The sequence below is a fragment of the Helicoverpa armigera genome, chromosome 11 (assembly GCF_030705265.1).
Source record: "Helicoverpa armigera isolate CAAS_96S chromosome 11, ASM3070526v1, whole genome shotgun sequence".
NCBI classification, from domain to species: Eukaryota; Metazoa; Arthropoda; class Insecta; order Lepidoptera; family Noctuidae; genus Helicoverpa; species Helicoverpa armigera.
The window spans coordinates 4375211-4398734 of record NC_087130.1 but is presented as its reverse complement, the minus strand read 5'-3'; the positions used below and the strand labels follow the sequence as shown (position 1 = coordinate 4398734).

At 34.8% G+C, this 23524-nt stretch overlaps 1 protein-coding gene across 1 annotated transcript in view; it reads right to left on the bottom strand.

Moving 5' to 3' along the window:
* Positions 1-23524, bottom strand: part of LOC110370105 (collagen alpha-1(XVIII) chain) — a 168797-nt gene that overhangs the window by 94208 nt on the left and 51065 nt on the right. The window contains exon 2 of the mRNA XM_049850809.2: positions 17990-18022. Coding sequence (XP_049706766.2) covers positions 17990-18022 — 33 coding nt within the window. The remainder of the gene's footprint in view (positions 1-17989; positions 18023-23524) is intronic.

Sequence of the window (23524 nt, the reverse complement as noted above, 5' to 3'; positions counted from 1 at the left end):
ACTCGTTCCTCAGTGCTAATTAGAATAACAGCTACATCGCCAATTAAATGAGAATACCATAAATTGTCTTCGCTTGTATTTGTACAGTAGTCTAAGTTTGCTCACCTTTTGATCCTAGGTTATGTCAGGTAAGCACGCGACTTTGCTTTTGTTACGTAATTAAGATAGGTTGGTCATAAACAATGGTATTATCTTGGTAACCTTTGAAGGGTTAAGCAAAGGGTCAAACGCAATGGTCTTGGTGACATTTAATAATAATCTTTCGATAGTTCTGTTCGCACCGTTTAAGTAGCTGTGGGTTACGTAAAGGTAGCTGATAAACAAAAGAATGTGTTAAAAGCATTGTCTAACTTGTTAATGACAAGAGATATGTCTTGTTTTGAAATCATTGCTGCCACGGCATAAGAGAAAGTAAAAGAAATATCAAAACTTCATAATAATGTCTTCCTACCTTTAATAGACTCAAAAACACAAGCTCACGAGCAGTTTTAAATTAATCGGTGTAGCAGAAAAATCATTTCAAAAACACCAAAATCTGATTAATCATATCACAAATCCCAGCTCATAATGCAAGCGTATACTACTCAAATTAGCTTGAAAGATAGCTCTTACATTTCCAAACAACGTGGCTAGAGGAAGCTCTCAGTATAAAACTATTCCAGTTAGGAAATTACGTAATTCTGCAGACTCGAAGTTTGGAACCGTTATGGTCACGTATTTTCTAGAACTCCGTGGAACAAACTTGGGTTTCTAGGACATCTGGCACTTTGTAATTGATATGCCAACTTTGAGTGATTAAAAACGAACACCTTTTCTATTATTTTGGATTTAACACCAGCTTGGGACGTTTTTCGGGTAACAAGACTCGGTCCTTTTGTTGGGATCTTGAATAGAAGTAGATTTTAGAAGCGGTTATTTTGAACCTAAATCCTAGTTGTTTTAGGTTTATTTCTGAACGTACTTGATGATATTCTACTTAAACAACGATTTCTATTTTTTTTTAACTTTACCAATTTCTTTGACAATTCATTTACCAGTACCATAAAACACACGTAAAAGTACAACTAAAATTAGAGACAAAAGTTTTTATTAATAAGTTGGGTAATACATTATAGTTAAGATTACTCGTATTGTATTCCCTATCTATATTCAAAACTTCTTTCGTCCTAAGCAATATTTTCAAATAAAAATATACCTCCGTAACTCAACAACGCTTATGCAAATAAGGCATAACAAACAATTCATACAACTGTATGGTCACAGGTGGAGTTACTTTCCTCCGTTCCCGAAGCTTTGCAGTCGCGTTTAATTTCATTACGAATGCGTGCTTCCTCTCCAGTTAGTTCCACTAATTTACCGGCTCGGTGTTGAAAGAACTTACTCATAGACCACGGGTGATAAATAGTTTGAAACGACTTGTTTGGTGCTAGATAAAACTAGTTGTTTTAAACAAGGAGCAATTTTTGGACCCTCAAAATTATCTGAGTATAGTTGCCAGTGAGACCTTACAAAGCTACGGACAAATCGAGGTACATATATGGACCTAACCAGTTTTAATCTAATAATCTGTCTTCAAAGTAGCAAGGGCCAATTAATCTCATTTTTACACAAAAGGTGTCCAATTTAAGCAAAGCGCAATACGCAAGTATGTGCTTTAGGTAAATATTTTATCTGTTTAACGAAATAAAAAATCTGCTTAAACTTCTCCAAAAAAAGCTTCCTCATGACAAACTAACACAATCCATTTAAGCACACGAATTTCAATGTGACACCGTTGTTTGCAGCCCAAACATCACGATTGGCAATATTCCAAACCGTTTTAACAGTAAAACAATGACGACACGAAAAAAACTTCGTGATACGGGACCACGAGCCGGAAACGTTGACAAGGGCCACAAGACAACTGCCGTCGGACTGACCTGTGGGTAGATAGTGCTGCCGATGCGGGCTCAATTTGTATGGCCTATTGTGTACTTGTCCACTTTTAGCTGGATGATATCGTGGTTGGGGTTTAGGTGGTTCAAACATTAGGGTATTAAGAAGCTATGGTAATCTTTTAAAGGTGAAGAGTTTTTTCTTTGTAAAATTTGATAATTTCAAGCCCTAGTCAAAAGTAAAATGTCTTATAGCTAGGACATTAGGTCTTTCAGAATAATAGTGAAATTTTTTAAACCAACTAGTTCTTTCATTTGTATTTTTTTATTTAGGTGAAACAGAAATGTTGAAGCAGAAATCAGAGTTTATTTAGGAAAAAACCTGTAAAATAAAATGTCTAATCAAAGTTTGGACATTAGGCTGGCGAATAATTTGGTTGTGTTGACCTAATTAATCATGCCAAAGTTAGTAGTTTTGCTGCTCGAACTTTTATATGCTGCTAATTTTATGTTGAAAGACTTGTTGATAATTTAAAGTTTTATATTGAGTTCTGTTGAAGCCTCTAACTAAATATTCGATCAAAAACACTGTCTATAGCGAGAAGATCAGCAATTCTATGGCTTACTTTACCTTTCTGCGTACATTTGATTCTAATAACTTGATTTCATTGAATTCTACCGTTCAAACCAATACTCGCAATTTGTTTCTTCGTCTCCCTTCAATACATCATCGATATATCACTTAACATTTCTCGATTGTTTAGTCAGATCATCTTAAACAAACGCGTGTTCAACCGAGTGCTAAGCGGAGTCACGGTACGAAATACCTCACTCACCACGGCGCTCGCGCATCCAACGCTCAAAGTTCTTACATGATCTAATAATAGGTACGTTGAAGTTTTTATTGCGTTTCTGACATTTGTGTTATGTGTAACTGTTTATGTTTACCTCATATGGCTATTGAAATGATTGGTCTGTTGTAGTGTTGAGCTCATCATTGCCTTTTAATATACCAACTGGTTGAAGGAAGAATGTCTTTCCGTAGACCTGAGAAGCTTTTCTCCAATTTTTTTATTACGACATTGCGGCTTTTACCTATTTGTCTCCAAACAAGCCAAGTTTAATGTACTCTTTATTTATTTTTGTTACAAGTGTTTACTGACAAGACGCAGTAAACTTAGACAGTTGGTATTTCTATAAGATTCGTCATAGCTAACTTAATGTTGCTTTAGTCTCAAGGTAAGTATGACTTCAAGTGTTTACGTATTAAGCCTTATTACATAATTCTCTTCACCTGTTTGTCTGTAAATCACAGCTTATGAACGTCAAGCAGTTGACTCAAAAGTGACCAGTTTCGGTTTAATGTTTATGAGTATTTAATGTTCTACGCTTATTCGCTCCACTAGTTTTAACTTTAGTGGTAGACCATCGTAATGTATGGGATTATTCTATTTCGACACACAGATACACCTGCTTTCCACAAATTTCTAAGCAGTAGTTTATTATATCGATACTTTATATTTATTTTGTCCTATTGTATTGCACTCACAACTCAAAATCATTGCCTGTATTGTTCATTTGTTTGACAATATCATGCAATTGTGCCTAAATCTTATGACCACGCTATCCACTAAATCAAACGCACTAATAACATTATTCATGTTATAGAATACGTTATTGTGACCATTATGAAATTTATTCAAGTCTACCACTACTTTATACGATTACCACAAACTCATTGGTTTAAGTCACGTACATTTATTGCTAAGACCATAACCGTTTGCGTTTTAATAACATCCAATTAAAGTCGTTACCTTGTCTCTGATTGAGTTATAAAGTTTCAAACGCGGTCACGGTGTGCAGATATGCCTTTTAAGGGCTCAAACCATCTGATAACAAATTACTAGTAGAAACTAAACGCAGCTCACAAATAAGTGATTCATTAAACACGCAAGAGATCCTTAATACAATTTATTTGCGATATTGTACACTTGTAACAAACATTCCAAGTACACTACTTAAGACATCCTCGAAGATTTATGCTTGTACAAACTACAGAGCACCCTTGAATCTCTAGCCCTTATTACACCGTCATAAAGTTCAATATCGTAGTCATAAATTAAGTTAATACAACATATAACGATGCAGGCTTAGTTTTAATACGCTTACTTGGCTGCCGACATTGGTTACGTTGTCACACCAAGATAAATGGCCCACAGACGTTTATATAAAGTGACAACTTCGTCACGAGCACTTGAATTAATGGATGACAACTGGCGAAGTTCGACAGTTGAACCACCAGTGTTAACTTTGCTTTATTGTATGTTTATGTGATCGTTAAACCATTGCCGTAATGACAGGTACGTGCACTAAAGTAAATAGGTTTGTAGGTTAAAAGCTCGTCAACTTGCTAACGAGATCTGAACTGAATTTTGAATCACCTTGTGTAATCCTCTTTGCTGTTTATTTTACAAAATTATGACGAAAAAACTCCTTGATATACGACCGAAGATTAGTTTTTATGTCTGGCTAGAATTTTTATGGCTGGATTTTATAGAGCAGAGGATTACTATGCAAATTATATTTTGCTGAAATATCTCACAAAACTTGGGTCAGCGTTGGCTCTGGCCCATGTTTATTTAAAAAGGTAGCACTACCTTTAAAAATATAATAAACAATTTTGACCCACAGCTGGAGTACTGAAAACATTTCACAGATTGTAAAAATGCTAAAAATATTTTTAGGTGTAGGTCTGCACACACGGATATATAAAAAATACTTTAAGTAATCCGTTAGAATTAGCATCTTCATCATCTGCCTAGCTTTTTCCTAACAATCGGGTCGGCTTACAGTCTTACCGGGTGCAGTATAATACTAGTGTTTTACAAGGAGCGACTACCTATCTGACCTCAACCCAGTTTCCCTTAATTGTCTCCAGTTACTAATATCATCCTCCGAGCCTTTTCCCTGCTATGTTAGGGTCGGCTTTCAGTCTAACCGGATTCAGCTGAGTACCAGTGCTTTACAAGAAGCGACTGCCTATCTGACCTCCTCAACCCAGTTACCCGGGCAACCCGATACCCCTTGGTTAGACTGTTGTCAGACTTACTGGCTGCTGACTACCCGTAACGACTGCCAAGGATGTTCAATGACAGCAGGGACCTACAGTTTAACGTGCCATCCGAAACGCAGTCATTGGTGTCTAAGATATACTTACTTAGAAAGTACATACAAACTTAGAAAAGTTGCATTGGTACTTGCCTGACCTGGAATCGAACCCCCGCCCTCATACTCGAGTTACCAATAATTATTACTATATCATTTCCTTTTTAAAGAACTTCTTCTAACCAGAAGTGATGTTATAGAATCCTTATACATCTTCAACTTCTTCCAACGTGTCATATTCCACTACACAGCATCGACGAAGGTTGATGGAACATTTTATTACGCTATTAACCTCTGTACTATAATTGACTCTTACCCGGGAGTTAGTACTACAGTTAACGGACACTTAATTTTCGATTATAAGTTGTTATGATAGTGTTAGGGACTCCACAATTAACACTTCATCGAACAAACGTAACTTCTGATCTTGGGGCATGAACTACTTAGAAGTTTTGAGAAGCATTCACGGTAGTCTGATAGGGACAGTTTCTAGTCGTTTAAATTTCTTGCCATTGAATATTGCAAAAAGTGCTTTTAAAAGTAACAATTAATTCGTGATTATTATACTAACCTTTGGCATCCTTCCGAATTTTTCTTATGATTCATGCAATCCGGCGAAAATACTGAGATGGATAATAACATTGAAGTATCAGAGAAATACCACGTTAACTTAAATAAAACGAAATATTACGTGTAAGCAATTCTTTGACAGTTGCATTAAGAAAACTCCACTAAGGGATCTTATCACTGAAATGTATGTTTTTCAGCATTAGTCAAAACTGTAAATTGGCCCACATTTGATAATGTTCCATCGACTATACTTAACAAAAACTTTTACTTAATATATTATGTATGTATGTGGTAGGTAAATGGTTCTGTTCGACAAATTGCGGTTCATAATTTAACTGTTGAGTCAGAGAGGCTCTTTACTTATCTTTATGCTGTCATCACATTTTCTCAACGTATTAAAGAAATATTTCTATGCCATAAATTAATTTATCAAGGTTAATTGAAGAAATGAGCGACGCGCTATCAAAACATAACATTATTTTTGAAGGTTCTATATCAGTGCTTTACATTTTTATTGCATTGCTTTCTTAGTAGATAGTGGCTTTCTTACACAAACCGATTTGGTGGAAGCCTAAAGGTTACTCGAGACTACAGACGCTATAAAATGGAGAGTAATTTATGAATATTATTGCAAGTTTTATATATTATGAATAACATCTATTTCCAAAAAAGGTTTTCGGCCACATCATCAGACAAAAAACTCTGACAATATTAAGTCTTTCGAGAATACAAAGTCAAAGTTTAAATTCTCCATAATTTAACACGTCGAATATCCTTCTAAACGTAAAGAGCGTTGATATGGCAGCGTTACACTATAGTTCAAGTTGAGGGACTGACTGCTCGCGCTGCCTGCAGGCACCTTAATGACCCATAACCCTGTTTGTCTTACTCAACTTGAGCAGATCGGCTCGCGTACATTATTATGATTAAGCTTGCGCGTTCATTTGTTCGTTTAACTTTGAGCTGCGTTGTGCATTTTAGTGTAATCTTGTTTTATTATTTAGAAGTACAATTTACACACAAATTATATTGATTAAAGGTAGGTTTATTGTTCTGTTGAATTAACCACACGAGATGCTTTTAACGTCAACTTCTTCTAGATGTGAATTACTTGGAGGACTTTCACTTGGGTACCGAGCTTAAACCTACCTGGATAATTTACAAAAAGCTATTGACTGTTTCTATCGAAAGATACAAAAGACAGTCAATAGATTTTTGTAGCCAGATTTTGTATCCTACCAGATGCACATTATTGCAACACAAAAAGTATTATGTTATGTGCAAGCACGACCAAATACTCTCTTTATCTGTACTTACCCAATCATCGGATATCACAAAACCTTTATTGACCTCATAAAGAGTATATTTATTGCATTTCTATTCTTCGTTCATGTTATACTTATTGTATTGTTGGCGTAGGCGTCACGTGGGTAGACATTTATCGGCGCCATTATTTCAAAGAGTACCTGTAATTAATTGCTTTTCAATCTTTCTCTTTAATGTATTACATTGTAAAATTAAATGTTCTTTCTATCTATTTGTAATTCGATCTTTTATTTGTTTGTTGTTTGTTTTATTTAGTTTTGGTTGGGCTATGGTTGTTGTGGTTTTGTTTGGTTAAATGTTATCACGATTCATGGCTATCTGTTTGCGTGTATATTTGGTTTAAAATATATTAACAAGTGAAGTAGGTGTCCACTATAATCTAAGTATGGTTTTTGGTAATATTATTCATATCTGTTTTGAGTCAGTGTTAAATTTGAATCATAACTGTCTGTGCCTATGATGCTTTATTAGCTACCCCTTTGGTAGCTTAGATCGAAGTCAAGTCAGCATTAATAAAAGTGCTACAAAAGCAAAATATAATATCCGACTATTGATATTGGTTCGTAATAACCATAAAATGAAATCTTTAGAAGCACCCACAGATAAAAATATAGGTCGTTATAAATGGATAGAGGATATCATTAGATATGAATTAATAGTGGTAATACTTTATTTCAAACATATTCAGAGAATCGGTTCGATCTAAGGCCAATGATAAAGTTCTTCTTAATTCTAATCCGTTACGCTCGTAAACTTGTAAATGTGAATCGTTTCCTGCCATTTGTTATCGATCAGCTATTCAACCGTTAGTAATGAAGGTATTCTTTTCAATTTTATTACGTTTTCTTATTTGTTTCCAATTTTATGTTCACTGTGGATGTACGTTGGTACCTTTGATCTAAAGCTTAGTAATGTTACAATTAAGGTATCTAACAGGGTTTTATTTTGAGAAATAAAAGTTTCGATCGAATAATTTTGTTGACTGAGCCAGTTGGTTGGCCGCCCCCCTTTCATATATGCGTACAATCAGTCGATTTTCAATTTACAAATATCTCTCTTTTTGCTCAAATATGACAAGAAACATCTTAAGTCCCGAATTATCAACTATTTTAGGCCGTCACCTATTTATTTTATTCTTTCACGCTTCCTTATTAACTTATCGATTTTCTATCAGTGTAGTTCCTTATACTCGTCACTTCATTAAAAACAATAGTTTTACCCTTCATGATATTGATCATCATTATGCTTTCTTTCATCCCCTCCCCCCCACATCATTTGCATATACCACAGCAAACAACTTCTACAGAATCCACGTTCACAGATTCATGGAATTTATTTAAGCTGCCTTCTTGTTTGTCGTCAAAAAGCCTTTTATCAAAAAGCCGGATTATGTTTTCCATCTTCGTAAAAATAGCGACAAACTAAGGGTCAGTCGAGTTTATAACCAAAAGGTCACGTTTAGAAGAATTTATTTAAGCTGTTCGTCTGTCAGCTTTAGTCTATGTACTTTCTTTTAGCTGTCCAATAACTTCTTTGACAATGTCATTTAGAATTGTAGAAATATTAACAATATTTTTAGATATGTCAGAATATTGTTCTTCTATAGTCATAAAGTCAACTAAATCAAAAGACTGAATAGTTTTCTTACATGTCTTTGTGTTTGTAAATGACACAAATGTGTAGGTTTAACATGTCGCACTCCAATAAATATGAACCTGTTGTTTGAAGCGATTCTGCCCGATTCACTGAGCAATTGACATTAATCCGGATATAAAAACATCCGTACTTATTATCGGTTAATGTGAAATGAATGTCCTCAACAATATTATGCTTTTATATGTATTTCGGTTTGAATTTAAAATTATTATCATAGGTATTATTTTTATTGATTAAGTAAGGGATTGTATTAACTGAAGTGCAAAGCTATGTTAGATTTCAAATCTTTTACAATAATCGGACAGTCGTCATTATAGTCTTGCTACTGCTTGTTTTCTCTTTACTATTCAGAGTTTTAGCATTCCCATGATCATAACTTCTATAGACAGGTAGCATATCAAGTCAACAAGCTTTAATTATACTCATTACATGTACCGAAAGATAGCAGCATTAAATACTTGTAATCGATCTTGCCTTACGCAGACGAGAGCATTGAGACGGGCTGACGAGCATACGTGTCTCGTGTTAATTGACTGATTATGCGGGATGACCACTTGACCAGAGGTTCAATGATTGCTCACGTATTACGATTACGAAATATTATTTACATAGCCTACGAATTGGATGAGATAATCCCTAAAATACATATGTATATGGTACTGTTATTTTGCTATAATCTTTTCCTATGGCTTGTTTATAGGTTTAAAAGTTTCGAATTTCTAAACAATTCTTTGTAACTAAGTAACAGGTAATTAGAAAAAGCACTGATAGAAACAGCGTAAAAGATGAAGAAAACCTTTTGATAAATATAAAGACGAGATGCTTTTGTAATTGAAAAAAGAAATCTTAACTGCATCTTGACAGAGATTCAACGATTCATCGAGTAATTTCCACGAATCAATCAACCGAGTACAACCGAGATAATCAAATCGATAGAACACTTTGTCCCCTGATCCTGCAATCGATGTATCGTGAATTAATAATTACATAGAACGAGAATACCCCAAGGTTTGTCCCTAGTTCCGTATCCCTGGTTAATATAGTCCCTTTTGTTAGCCGAATTAATAAGTCACACTCGAGTTTGGAACAAGGATTGGATAAATGATGATACATGAATGTTGAGCAGAGATGCCATAATTCAGGTAGGTCAGGCACCTTCTTCCAGGTCAAATACGGTACGGTGGGCTTAACCATAACTATCAGTTACGAGTGAACTAACGATGCGTTCGGTTTCTTTTAGATATATGTCAATGATTTTTGGTGTTACATAAAATGGAAGGGTTCCAAAGACCACAGTAACTTTCCTCGTCCCCCACACACCTGCACTTTGGCGAGCTACTTTTTTAGGAGATTTTCCGTTATAGCATGTCCGCTAGTGATTTTGTTCTCCATGGTTTGGAAATTCTCCTGTGTAGGGAATAGCGCTAATTATACAATTTTGGTCTGCTTCGTCTATTTGCGGTACTGAATTTTGTAACGATTTATCATTTATTAAACGTTTGGTCTGTGATTTCCTGGTTTTGATATCATGGGCTTTGTTTGCGGTTCGGCTGTTGATTATGGAGAATCATTATTAAATGAACTTGTTTCTGTTTTGGGTTTTGGTGTGTTAATGTTTACTAGCTTTGACTATAGGTACCTATATATGTATATGCCACACTCGATTTTTTAAGTTATATTATGAATCAAGTGTGTGTTATGCATTTTAAAAATCATTTATTAACAAAACGCTACTCCCATAACTTTTTAATTTTCTATGGGCTTAAAATGACATAGGTAACTGAATTACATTTATTTTATTCATTTAATAGGTTCTATATACCTATGTATTTTGTTACCCGTATATAAGAATAATCCTTCTGACCTTTTCTTTTAGTTCTCAAATCATTAAAGTCCTGCCTGATTAAAATCAACTCTGGGTAATTTGCTCAAAGGAAGCTTTAAATCGAGTGATTGTATTTTACCTTGGCAAAACGGAAACCACAATGCACGTTAATTAGTCGTAGATCAGGACTTAATTCTATACTCACTTTGAAATGTCTACCTGCCATTACTAACATAACAACAAGGAAAGATATAACTTAAACGAAATCGGATAGAATATCTAATTCAATTTTATTCTACAATTACAGATATCGATAAAAATTCGATTAATTAGCATCATCCGTATAATTCCGTATCCTTTGGAATAAATTAAAAGACAGTCCACCAAATATCTCACTCCAGGTAAGACGTTGGGAAATATGAGTCTTATTTCGTGGTAACCGCTCTGTAAAATCGGGAACATACCTACATTTTAGAAGCATCGTATTGTATCAATCGCACCGAAAAATTAAATTGAACGTTTGGTTTAGACTAAAGGCTTGACAAACTGATCTAATGTAGGAGTATCGGTTTAAAAAATTGATTCTGCAATTTATGAGGCAGAATCAAAGCATATTACGTTTTTGGTTCTCAAAGGTAGGTTCCTATTCGATCGTCTCATACCACTCGAATCGATCGATATTAATGAATGAAGTGTCAACCGTATACCGTGGGAGTGACACTCAGTGTATAGATTTTGGGACACTCTCTGTTAGTAGCGTTTGAGGGCAGCCTCATCAATTATGCTTAGTTTCCGTTGCAATGCAGTGTACGTTGTTTATGTATCGGGTATCAGTTGTTGGTAAAGGACTTGTATTTCGACTATTCGATTGGTTTTCGTTTTGCAGACTTCAAAATTTAATTTAATAACAAAATCACAAAAAAATATAATGCTGTATAATATTATAAGCTTGTATGTTTTATTTAAATCCAAACCGAATTAAAGAGACATATCCGTGGGTTAAAAGATACAAATTCCATTATACTCGTAACTTTACACCACGTAAGCTCCAAAAACACGTGTAAGCTGTCCACTTTGTTTTTAAAAAGAGAACACCGGAGAAGGTTTTTTTTTCTTTTTTCTTTTAATCTGTAACAATACTCTTTTGGTAACCAAAACGCGGCACGCTTTGTCGCACTCAGCCGGAAACGCGCGATGCATAAATCATTGTGTGTGGCAACACCTTTATAGTATGTTGTATCAATTATGGGGACGATTCGTTCGGAAATTTTATTGGACATTAATGTGTTGGTAGCCTTAGAGTTGCGCTGGATATGTCATCGTAAATATCGTGGAGGTTTTATTCTTATTGCTTATACGGGCATGTAGCGGGAGCGTTTATATGACACTTCTAGCAATACGGCTTGCATAAAACTTGTCTACGTGATTGGAACACTGACTTGAGTAATTGCTGGACAATCCAATAATCTAGGCGACATGCCTCATAGAGCTGTTTTCCTTATACTTACAGGTTTTCTCTATTTTAATTTAGTCTGGCTAGATGCTCGAACATATAAAGTATCCTGAATAGATAGGTGCCATGACACATTTACTCAGACACATCATTTATTCCAATAAAATATTTGACATTATTTTCATAACTATAATATGCTGGTATCAAAGGATCAATATAATATGACGATACTAAAAAATGCTTTAGAACGCCTTTGATGCATCAGCATTGACATACATATAAAAAGAGCTCTCTTTTTATTTGAAAACTAACATAAGATTTAGAATTCGTTTAAGCAAATCCCATTTGGGTACAATAACGAGGCAATTTGTAGGGTAATCACTGGTTCTAAACCTAATGGAATTCGAAATTATCGATATGTAACCGACTACGACCTAATCTTCGACATTAAATTGAATTGTTAGAAAAAACTCTTATATTAACATAACAAATATAGACACCCACACCTTTTTAAATATTTCTCATTCACTGATTTTTATCGTGTCTGTATTTATTTAGTCTCATGCGCATCATTATCGATAGTATCGAATACACAGTTAGTATCGATAAATCAACCAAATGTTTGTTCAAACAAACACGTTCTAACGTTACAGTGTAGAACCGATTATCGATTATAGCGCATTCGATGCATAGAGGCGCTGATTGAAAAATTACCGACAAGATTATCGAGGAGTGCGCATTAAATCATTCGATTGTAACCGAGCTTTATATCGATTGTGGCTGATCAAACGATTTTCTTAGCTTTCTAATGTCATCGTCTTATGCATTATGCAATACGTAATGAGCGTAATGAAGTACAAGGAATTTTAAGTGAGGTAGATAAAGTGATTTATTTAAAAGCTACTTGATATGCAAGCGTGATAAGATTTCTAAGATAATAATTAATAACACTGCGGGAAGTGGGTTTAATAAGATAATCAGTAATCTTGGCTTCACGAGGCGTGTGTCAATGATATTGGTTTAGGAATCGATGCCTGAAGCGATCTGGGAATTACTCTGCAGGCTAATTAGGTACAATGACAAGATATTATGATGTTCTAAGTGAGTGGTAAATACAGCGCTTTGAACGTGTCATGTTTCGAGATTCCAGGTACAATTAGTAACAGGTGAATTTGGAACATGGAGAGGTTTTTTAAGATTCAAAGTAGTTAGGCTTTAAGGGTCAAATGAAGATCGTTCTGGATCGTTAAATGTAGAAAGATGTTATACGAATGATCATAGAATATAATAAGTAACTGTATCACAATTTTCAGGATACAGAAATCCAAAAATAGAAATGAAAACTATAAAACTATTCCATATATTTTTTTAAAACAAGTCTTTAAACAACGCAACCTTTTTAGTTCCATTGCAGCAGTTTATCCGTAAGTCCAAACGGCAGCTATGTCCCGTATACTCCATTAAGCAAGCCAAAAGCAATGAACGAAACGCAATGTAGTGGAGTCTCGAACGGTATCACAAAACGTTTTCCTCCGTACAAACATCCTTTAAATAAAAATTCCATTGAAATCGATGGGACATCGGGGAATCTTTGATACAGATACGTTTGAGACTTTGGAAATTCTTTTGCGTATGAGAGAAGTTTTGTGAAAATGACTTTGAGACAACTATTTAATAAAATGTAAAAATAAATTGGTTAAATAGTTCTGAGCTTCTGGGTGACCAACATTCGACTAAAATCCCTTTATAAAATAAGTATATTTGGGCAGTCTTTTCAATTGCTTTTTATTAGTCAGCTGTCATGGCTAAAAATCTTCTTCTTTCTCCTGCCCTGTTCCCAAATTTTACTTGGGGCAATAAGTAATTTTCTTCCATTTTCCCCTGTCACTCGTCATACTGACACTCACATGGCTAAAAATCTTCACGATATCATTAATACTAGAGTTAACTTTTACAACCACCATACTACAGTATTTTCCTATTGTATAATAAGATGCTATAGGCTGATGATGTATGATAAGAGCTTTCAATTTTCCAAAATAATATTAAAATAACAATAATTTTTTAAAATATTTTGTGCAACTCAATCAAACTCAAATGTTTGTATGTTTTATTGATACGATTAAAACCAAACCAACAGTAAAACGACACTTATGAAATAGGACATTAATTCGTTACAAAATTGACTTCTAAGATTATTCTTAACCGCGGCTACCGTTTTTTTTTTTCTTTTAAAATAACAAGAAGCATCATTTTGTGTTGTGAAGTCGGTGTATCCGATTTCATTGCATACTAAAACAATCATGGCGTTACGAATTGTGTCAGATATTTTTATCTGATATAAATAGATGCACAGTTAAGTAATGAGTGAAAAGAAACAATACTATTTGTAGCGTTAAGATCTTTGAAATTACTTTGAAGTAAATTGCCTTTGAGTGTATGTCAACTCTCACATATAATATTTTATTGAATAATTGAAGCATATTCCCATCGTCAAATTCTAATTTAAGAAACTCCAACCTTTTGTCGTAATCCTTAAATGGCTTAAGAGGTTTTCATGATCACTTTTTTTATATACAACTATCGTTAGCTGAGATTTTCAGAAATCATGATGATTTTCAGTTGTAATTACAAAAAAATGCTGATTCAGATACCTGCCACAATACTGATGACAACCTTCTGGGAAATTATTTGTAGTAAGACAAACTTTGCTGCATCATCTCGGTTTGAAATTGGGACATCGGAACATCTGATCATTCTTTAGGTACTTATCTTTGCCATAACCAAATCTGTTGCCTCTTTGCAATCATTATACATTTTTAATCAACGCTACAATACCATCAAGCGCATAAGTAACTCTTTATTTTATTTCTTTATTCCAAGTACAGTGACGTGAATGCAATTAATTGTACTTCCTTCAACAAACCGTCATTTAACATTCTACATAAACTATCAATTTTATTATGCCTAAAAAAGTCATTCACATATATTGAAATCTTAAAATATTTCGTTTTTGTACACATAATGGCAAAATATCGGGCTTAACAAGAAAGCTTTCCGCTTACCAAACGAACTACCTATTCAATTGCGTTTTTAATCAAGGAAAAATAATGTAAAATATGGTGGCATTTATAAACATTATGTGTAATATTTGGTGTTCATTAACGGCTTTATTTTGATGTCCCGCTGATTAAGTATTGAGCGGAAAATTATAATGATTCTGACTGTAATCAGCGCAATAATTACTCTCATGTGAATAGATATTGACATTCATTATTTTATGTAAAACAAATGATAAACAAAATATTTTACTCATTTATAAGAAAATAAACGGGAAGACCTATTTATTCACTGTATGAAATTGAAAGTGGAAATTAGGTAAAATAACAAAACAACAAAATATCTTATTTACACTAGTTTCCACTCCTATCATTTTTTTTAAATCAAACACAGGCTTTTTTCAATTCATAAGAAAAACAGCTACTCCCTATCTACTCATACAAATTTATAAATAAAACATCTGCGAAGCATAACAACGTCTTCAATAAATTAGCACATACACCAGATTTTCCTCAAGAAATTATATCCCCATAAACTCTATACATTAAGCCAACGTTTGCACGGTAACTTGCGTAATTATAGCAAGTCGTATGCAGTGTTTTGCGGTTTATAAAGACTCTATTAACGACGCAATGTCTAGTAATATAATACACTACATATATTATGGGGTAATAACATCATTTAATTCCAGTGCCCCTTGTATGAACTCAGCTTTAAACTAAGATATTATGTGTAACTAATTTCGAGATAGATAATGCCAAATCAGTGAAGAGCTTGTTAGAAAATGCGCTATATAAATAAAATAGGATTAGGATTGTTTTAATATTTGACTAATCCCTCATGTAATTAATCCACCCAACTGAACTCATAAATATTCCTGACTCATTTCTCACTTAATCAAAAAGGTATGTTCTGTTTTTGCAAACAAACAATTAGTCGCTAAGGAACTAGTCATGACTACCTAAAATACGCATGACCTAATAATACTCTTATCGAATTCCTAAGAAATGGGTTGGCAAAACTAGAAGCGCCAAGCGGCAAACATCAATACTTTAGTTAATTAATAACAAAGCATAATTATGCCAAAGTATTTGCTACATTGTGTATCTACTGACCTCTATTTACTTACTGGTCTTATGTCATAAGTTCTCACAGTCAACCCTAAAAAGTCACACTGTTTAACTAAATATCGATTTAATGTAAAATATTTTTCTTTTTTTCATAAAATAGAATATAAAATTTTACTCTATCACTGAGAAACTTCAATACCTGGCGGATGGTATAGAAAATATTTTCTAAACGAGAATGGTTCGAACGGTGCTGCCCTCTGGGAGCTGTGACGTAAACCTTTATTGAGTTATATTAAAAACCTATCGAACTCAATATTATTATTTATAGACACGCACTTATTTCTTGTAAATATCATAAGGCTTTTATAGCATAAAAATCATTCTTCTCTTTCGTATGTGTCTCATGTGTGTGGGCGACTATTTTGATTGTTTATTTTAGACTTAGTCTAGACATAATAAATATGATGGATATAATTCGCATACTTCAGCATGACAACACTTTCAAGTACACAAATGCTAAACAAAACCGAATGCTTGTATTATGCCAGTTGCACCAATGTTCTACATGCGCTATATCTAAATATAGACGACAACAAACTGACTTAATTGGCTGACATAATTTTTCAACTTTACATTCAGGCCAGAGTACACATTCTCGTCCATAATGTCTATTGTTTGCTTCTTTTTAAAACCTCAAAGTGGGTCACTGAAGCACGCGTTAAGCATTGTGTGAAAAGTACTTTACATCAAGAACGGTTTCGCCTTCACAAGGCGTCCTCGAAAATCAAGGGGAGGCGTTTTTCAAATTATTTATATTGTGCAGTAAGGAAACTGTTAAGGAAAATTATGGTACTTCGAGGTTAAACGTATCGGATGCGTTGTGTGAATTCATGTGAGAGTGTTTAAAAGCTTTTGTGAGATCGAAAGCAGGAAGAGTAGAGCAACTTCTGATCCGGCCTTCGCCGCTATTGAATGCAGGCTAGCGGATCGAATCTCCAGATATATCGGCAACAGTAAATTTTGAAAGTAATTCCTGGAATCCTTTAGGATTTTCCCCGTGTTCCTGATTCTTAACACTGTGGATTTTAGTGCTCTTGGCGTTTACAAATGGGTTTTAAATTTTTACACTTTTATTTGGATGCTATTGTTGCACTTTGTGTGATTGTATTTTCTTGGTTTATGTATGCATGAATTTTACCTTTCTGTTGCAAAATTGTGTGATATTTCATTAGAAGCAAACACAGAAATGTTTGTTGGCATTGAGATTGTTTCTGTTAGATTAGAAGCCCTAAAACTCATTACGAAATTACCCAAACATTAATCTACATTCATCTGAAACCTTCAGAACAGATTTAAAAATTACTTCACTTAAAGCTATTGCGGATACTTATACTAAAGTAAGCAAACTGTAAGGACTGTTTTCGTAAAGCTCCTAAAATCCTTTTCACGTAAGAATGCACCTTCTACAATCACGGCAGCTCACTACGGAAATCGAATAACCTCAATACTTTATACTTCCACTCCATGTTTGGACTTAGCTATAAAGTCGGAACAAATCCCCAAGCAGACGCTATATAACAAAACACTTTACCGACTTTCTTTAAAATTCTCGACACAATTTCTATCGTAAGGTTATAACAAACGTACTTGGGACACCTCTCATCTCGATTGTATCGGTCCTTGTTGCAAAAAACACTGTTCGAGGAACACAATATCGATATTGTTATTGCAAAACTTTCCCCACACTAGTATCGAGAACGTCGTTTGAAATCGTACAGTATCGTTAAGTATTGCTTTAAATTGAAGATTTAGAGCGGGGACAAGGAATGAGTTTCTAACTGTGTTTTCTTTTTATTACTTGTATTGTCTTTGCTTTTCCTAGTTCAATAAGTGTTATGATATTATCTACCTGCTCTGTGTTATGATTGAAAATTAGAGTTTTGTTCCTTGTTAGTTTTAAGTAAGTTTTCAAATTATATAAAGTACTTACAAATAAGAGTAGCTGGCTGGAGTTCTAGTCATTCTGTAAAAGAAAGAAAACAATATTAGATACAATGAATAATATAATAAAGGACGATGGGCGTTTTGGTACCCTGTCCAACAGTGTTGATTCTAGTACCATTGCGTAGGTCTTGGCAAGGCAAAAAATTTTTACTATGACGACTAGTCCCAAATCCTTGTCCATTTCGCGTGACATCGACTTATAGAATGTGTAATGTTCATAAATCGTCAACGTAGATGTAGTTCTTAAATCCAACTGTATTGAATAAAAACTTTTAAAGTAACAAAAAAACAGGAATTTGGCCTTCTTATGTTTTCTTTTCTTCTCCTAAATGTTTGCCTGCCGACTGCTTTAAAAAAAGACTGTGCAATCCTTTGCAGTTCACGCAGAACTAGCTTATGTATTTGATGAAAGTCTTTCAGTATTTACAATCAATTAAGGTTGAAAAGTCAGGAGACGATGTTAACATAGTACATATTACGACTTAATCTTGCTCCTCAAGAGGTGCTCAGATAATGATGAATTTCTTAAAAAAAAAAGATGAATGGAAATGTTTTGAACTTTTGTCAAATCAGATGAGGATTGTATTTCCGTAGTATGACTCCACAGACTATTACAACTTTTAGATTATAATAAAGTGTATATCAAGCAATGTAAGCCGTCTATTAACTGAGTTTAAAATTATAACACTGACGACATATGCCTCTTAATGAATTTGCATATATGGATGACATACTTGTTGCTATGTTAACTCAATTTTTATCGTTACTCGGATCGGACAGCTAATTGAGGCAAGCCCCATACTTTTTATTATTCTTCACGTAAATATCTTTCTAATGATATATCATACGTTACTGTTGGAGCGGGTACCAAATCCCATACAAAGTGCCCATTGTCCTTTAAGCTTGAAATACAACGTTAATGAAACACAATTTACCTATGTAATTATTGCAAATATAGTCCAAATAATTGCAAGTTGGTAATCACTTAAAAGATTTTTAATAATTGAATTTCTTAGTCACAACTCACTAATATTTCATGAACTCGTCAATTTAAACGAATACCCACCCAGTTATAAAACCCGGTAAAAACAAGCACTCGAAGCATTAAAATAATATTCAGGCTCTAACCCTGCAAACGCTGACGGCACAGCGAGCAATAAACGGGTACTTACAAATAGCTCGTTACACTCCAAATGAGATTGAAAACGAGCAACGTGAGCAAATATTCGCTCAAACATTTACTGTATTTGGTCGTCATTGTATATGGTACCTGCAATCAACGCCAGCGCACTTCTATGTTAATTCGCGGGTTTAGATTGTAAGCACGCGTAGGCGAAAATATCATGTATCTCTATACTGTATTGGGATTCTATAAAACTCGATCAACAACTCGCATTTCACTTCGATTCGTAATGTCATTTCATACTTTAGGGGAGGTAGGGGAGGGATGGGCACTTTTTCACATTTATTGCATAAAAAATTCAGATTTTACAGATAATCAACTTTTATTGCCATTTTTTATGTTTGGCTAGATAAAATCAAAGAGCTATCCTAAAAATTACAATCAGTTTCAACATTACGAGATATTTAAACGGTTTAAATAAAACCGTCGACACGTCAAAATTTTGTTTAGTCTGACATGCTTTAGTTGGTACTTACGTAGTGTTTAAAGTTACTTTTTGCTTTTTATAGGGTTTATCGTTTATAACATTTTGTCATAATAATTGCGTACTTTTTTGGGTCGGGTTTTTTTTTTAATTTATAATTTTATTTTATTTCATGGTTTTTTAAAGGAGCTCCTTAATGTTTCCTTTTTTTTATGATGGGTTCGCTAATGTGATCTCAGCCAAAGGAAGCTGTTTAACAATCCTCATGACAAACTGGCTCTGAGGAGAATTGCACAGATTGAGAAACAATAAAGATGGACCTTTGTTGATCCAGGGTTATATATCATTCTAGGGTTTCATCCGCCACATCCCATTTCCAGCATTAGGTTCTCGTCAATTAGAAACATGAAGAAAACTAGTCAAGACAAATTAAACGAGCCCAAACTCGATGGGTTTACTAAAAGGCAGTTCAGGGTTACCTATCTTCGTGTCCTAACAGCAGACCAGCTCAGTGGTTCCAGAAGACATTAGTATTTCAAATTTTAGATCCCACATATGCTTGCAAGTAAACTGAGCGTGTAACATTCCTATCACACCTAACAAACGAGCTGATGACCTTGAAGACCTGAACCGATTTCCACCAAACATAGCTAAGAACACTCCCGAATGACATTCCTTTTAAACAAAAAAAACCGCATTACAATCGGATCATCCGTTTGGGAGCTACGATGCTACATACACACACACACACAGACACGTCAAACTTCACCCCGTCGTTTTGCGTCGGGGTTAAAAGAATGGTTTGCGACGGGAAATTCCTAAAGATTTAATATAACGAGCAATACAAGAGGTATCAAAAGGTTAAAAAATAAAATTAACAGCTGATAAATATGGAGTCCCTAGATCAAGTTGGCAACGGTACCTGAAACAAGATTCTATAAAGGATTTTAGGGCAGATTTATAACCTCACAAATTTTCACTGAAGAAGAAGAACAAAATTTACAAATTATACATTACATGGTATGTCCAAGCCTCCCTACCATAGGGAGCATTGGACACTTTGACTTAGTTTATAAAAAAAAAATCGGTACAAAAACTTAAGTAAAACGGTTTTATCTTATGTGCACTGAAAACTAGAAAATAAAAAATAGTTACTTACCTGTCAACCTACGTAGGTGGTCCCGGTCATATTAGACTAAAATAAAAACGTGGGGCCCATAAACTATTGCTGTAGTACCTCTTCTAGAGGTATAATAGGTGTGGATTGCATCGACTTACTATAATCGTAACTGGAGATTTTGACAATCAATCATTAATAATAGAAAATACACATACCTTTCATTAGTTTTCTTTATAACGATCCGAAACCGCAACAAAATATTTAAGTACTTTTACGAGTGTTTGTTCTTGACAACTCACAGAAATGACAGATAGTCTATGGATGAACACCGTTACCAGTCGGTAACGTAAACTACCCAATAAAAAAAAAAAACTATGATGAAATCAGAATAAAAGGACCCCCCCCCCTTTTAATCTGATTTGATCATGTCTCCCAACTGCCCATCTCTCCCCTACCTCCCCTATAGATAGACAGATTTTGGCAGATCTGTCAAAATCTCGACTTTAATTTAGTTCAACTTGTCAACACGCTCGATAGTGTAGCGCTAGTGTAGTTTGACAATGTCAATCACAAAACTTTAAGGTAGAATTCCGTGGGTCGCGATTGTCGCAGCCGCGCGCGACAAAAGTCAACCTATGAAAATGTATGGCACCGCTGCCGAGGGCCGCGACAGTCGCGCGTGGACGACGAATTTCGTGAGCCGCTGGCGGCTGTACGCTTCTCAACATGGTCTAGCGCTTAATAACATCTATAGAATTTTAGTAAAACCAGAATTAAATTGTTGACAATGCCGCGAGCAGCTTACGAAATTCGTCGGCCGCGCGCGACTGTCACGGGCCTCGGCAACGGTGCCATACATTTTCATAGGTTGACTATTGTCGCGTCCACGGAATTCTACCTTTAGATCGAAGTCGAAGTGAGAGTGATGTCGAAGTGAGTTGTGATATTTTATAGAATCGACATGCTGTATTTCCAATTTATAGTTTGCAAACAGAAGTAGTATTGGCAATCCGTGCTATTGATCTTTTGTATCTAAAAATACATTCATTCATTCGGCATCTGAGCCTTGTAAAGCTCTGTAAATTAGGGCGCTACTAAGATTTCAGTTTGATCCGGTGTAGCTAAATACACGAAATAAGTTTTGTTTCATATTATTATAACCCATTCAATATTTTCAGGATAAATTATACTTGATTGTTAGACTGTTGAAAAGCGTATATAATACTCAATATTGTATTCACAATCGTCGATTGTCAGTCATTACGAAGCTTAATATCTATTCACCCAACCACTACACTGTAAAAGAACAATAGAATTAAAAACACAATAGAAAAATAAATGAGCATCTTTACGTTCCTTTTACCACAGAAAAAACTCAAGCAAAAAAATTGCATTATAGAAAATATTGATGGAACCGGAGAACTACGGATAGTGATCGATGGATGCTATACCTCGCGCCAGATGCAGTCCACAGGATAAGTGGCGGCGAAGAAAACCCCAAAGGTGTAAACGTTCGAACGGAGCCAATAAAATTGCCTCGCAATTTATTAATGCACTTCCAGTAATGTATTGAATCTAAGATTGGTTTGAATGCTGTATGTTGCAAGATTGTGGGAGCCGTTCAAAATATAAGCTTGTTGTAAAATCAATTTTGGAAAAGTATTTATATATGTTTGAAAGCACATAGGTATGGGACTTTGTAGACAAGTTTTTTGTATCTTAGTTTTCTTATAAACATTTTTTGTTTGACACTGTACAGTTGGTATCTGTGCAGTGCAAATACGCAAAAAACTCAAGTTCGAAGCACAAGCAGCATAAATAATATTTACCCAAATTAAAAATTCACACACAAGCTGTCATCAAACTTACGGCGTACTCTTAGCAAACTTTTCCCGATTTCCAAACTTCAGTAAGGTCCCTAACCAAACATGGCGTATAAAAACAAAGTCGCTGCCACTTCCGATTACGACCCGACAACAGCCGAAAATAGCCGAATGTCTTTGATAGACCGATACCATGGAGAACATAATGTCTAGCGGAGATGTCACTTAAGAAAGTAGCGCGCTAAAAGGCGGTCGTTTGAGGGACGAGCAAGTGTACGAGCTAAGCCCTAACAGACCTTTTATGGAACCCGCACATTATTTTCAATATTAAATTGTGGATGTGGAACCCGAACGCCCCGTAAGTTCTAGTATCTCATCACGATTTTCGTACGTTGCTTGACCTACAAGAATCCGCTTACCTACCTTTCTTATAACATCTCTGCTATATCATTCCTTCTTCCATGATCGATACCTACTTTCGTTGCGTTTGAGCGAACAAAACAAATATTTACACAGTTTACAACGCTCGTTCAAACTACTTGAAGCGAAACCGTGCAAGTTGAATTTGCGATTGCCTTTTCACCGTACTTTTGCTTTCACGTGTATTTTTTTATTTGGGCATGTGTACTCGGCTTTATATTAAGTTGAATATTTTAAGTAGCAATACGGTAGTTTCAGTCTATAACTGAAAGTGGTGTAGCATTTATTCCATAGGTACTTTGATAATATAATGTAAATTAATAATAAAGGGTGATTTTTTTGCTGGTATCTTTTTGGCAACACTGTTTTTCACAGATCACGCGTGAATCGTGTCTTGTGTTATTGTCAAACTTGTTCAGTTTGGTCTATAATTTAACCATGAATCGACTTACGAACGAACAACGCTTGCAAATTATTGAATTTTACTATCAAAATGCGTGCTCGGTTAAGAGAGTGCATCGCGCACTTCTTCCAATTTATGTTTTCTTTTT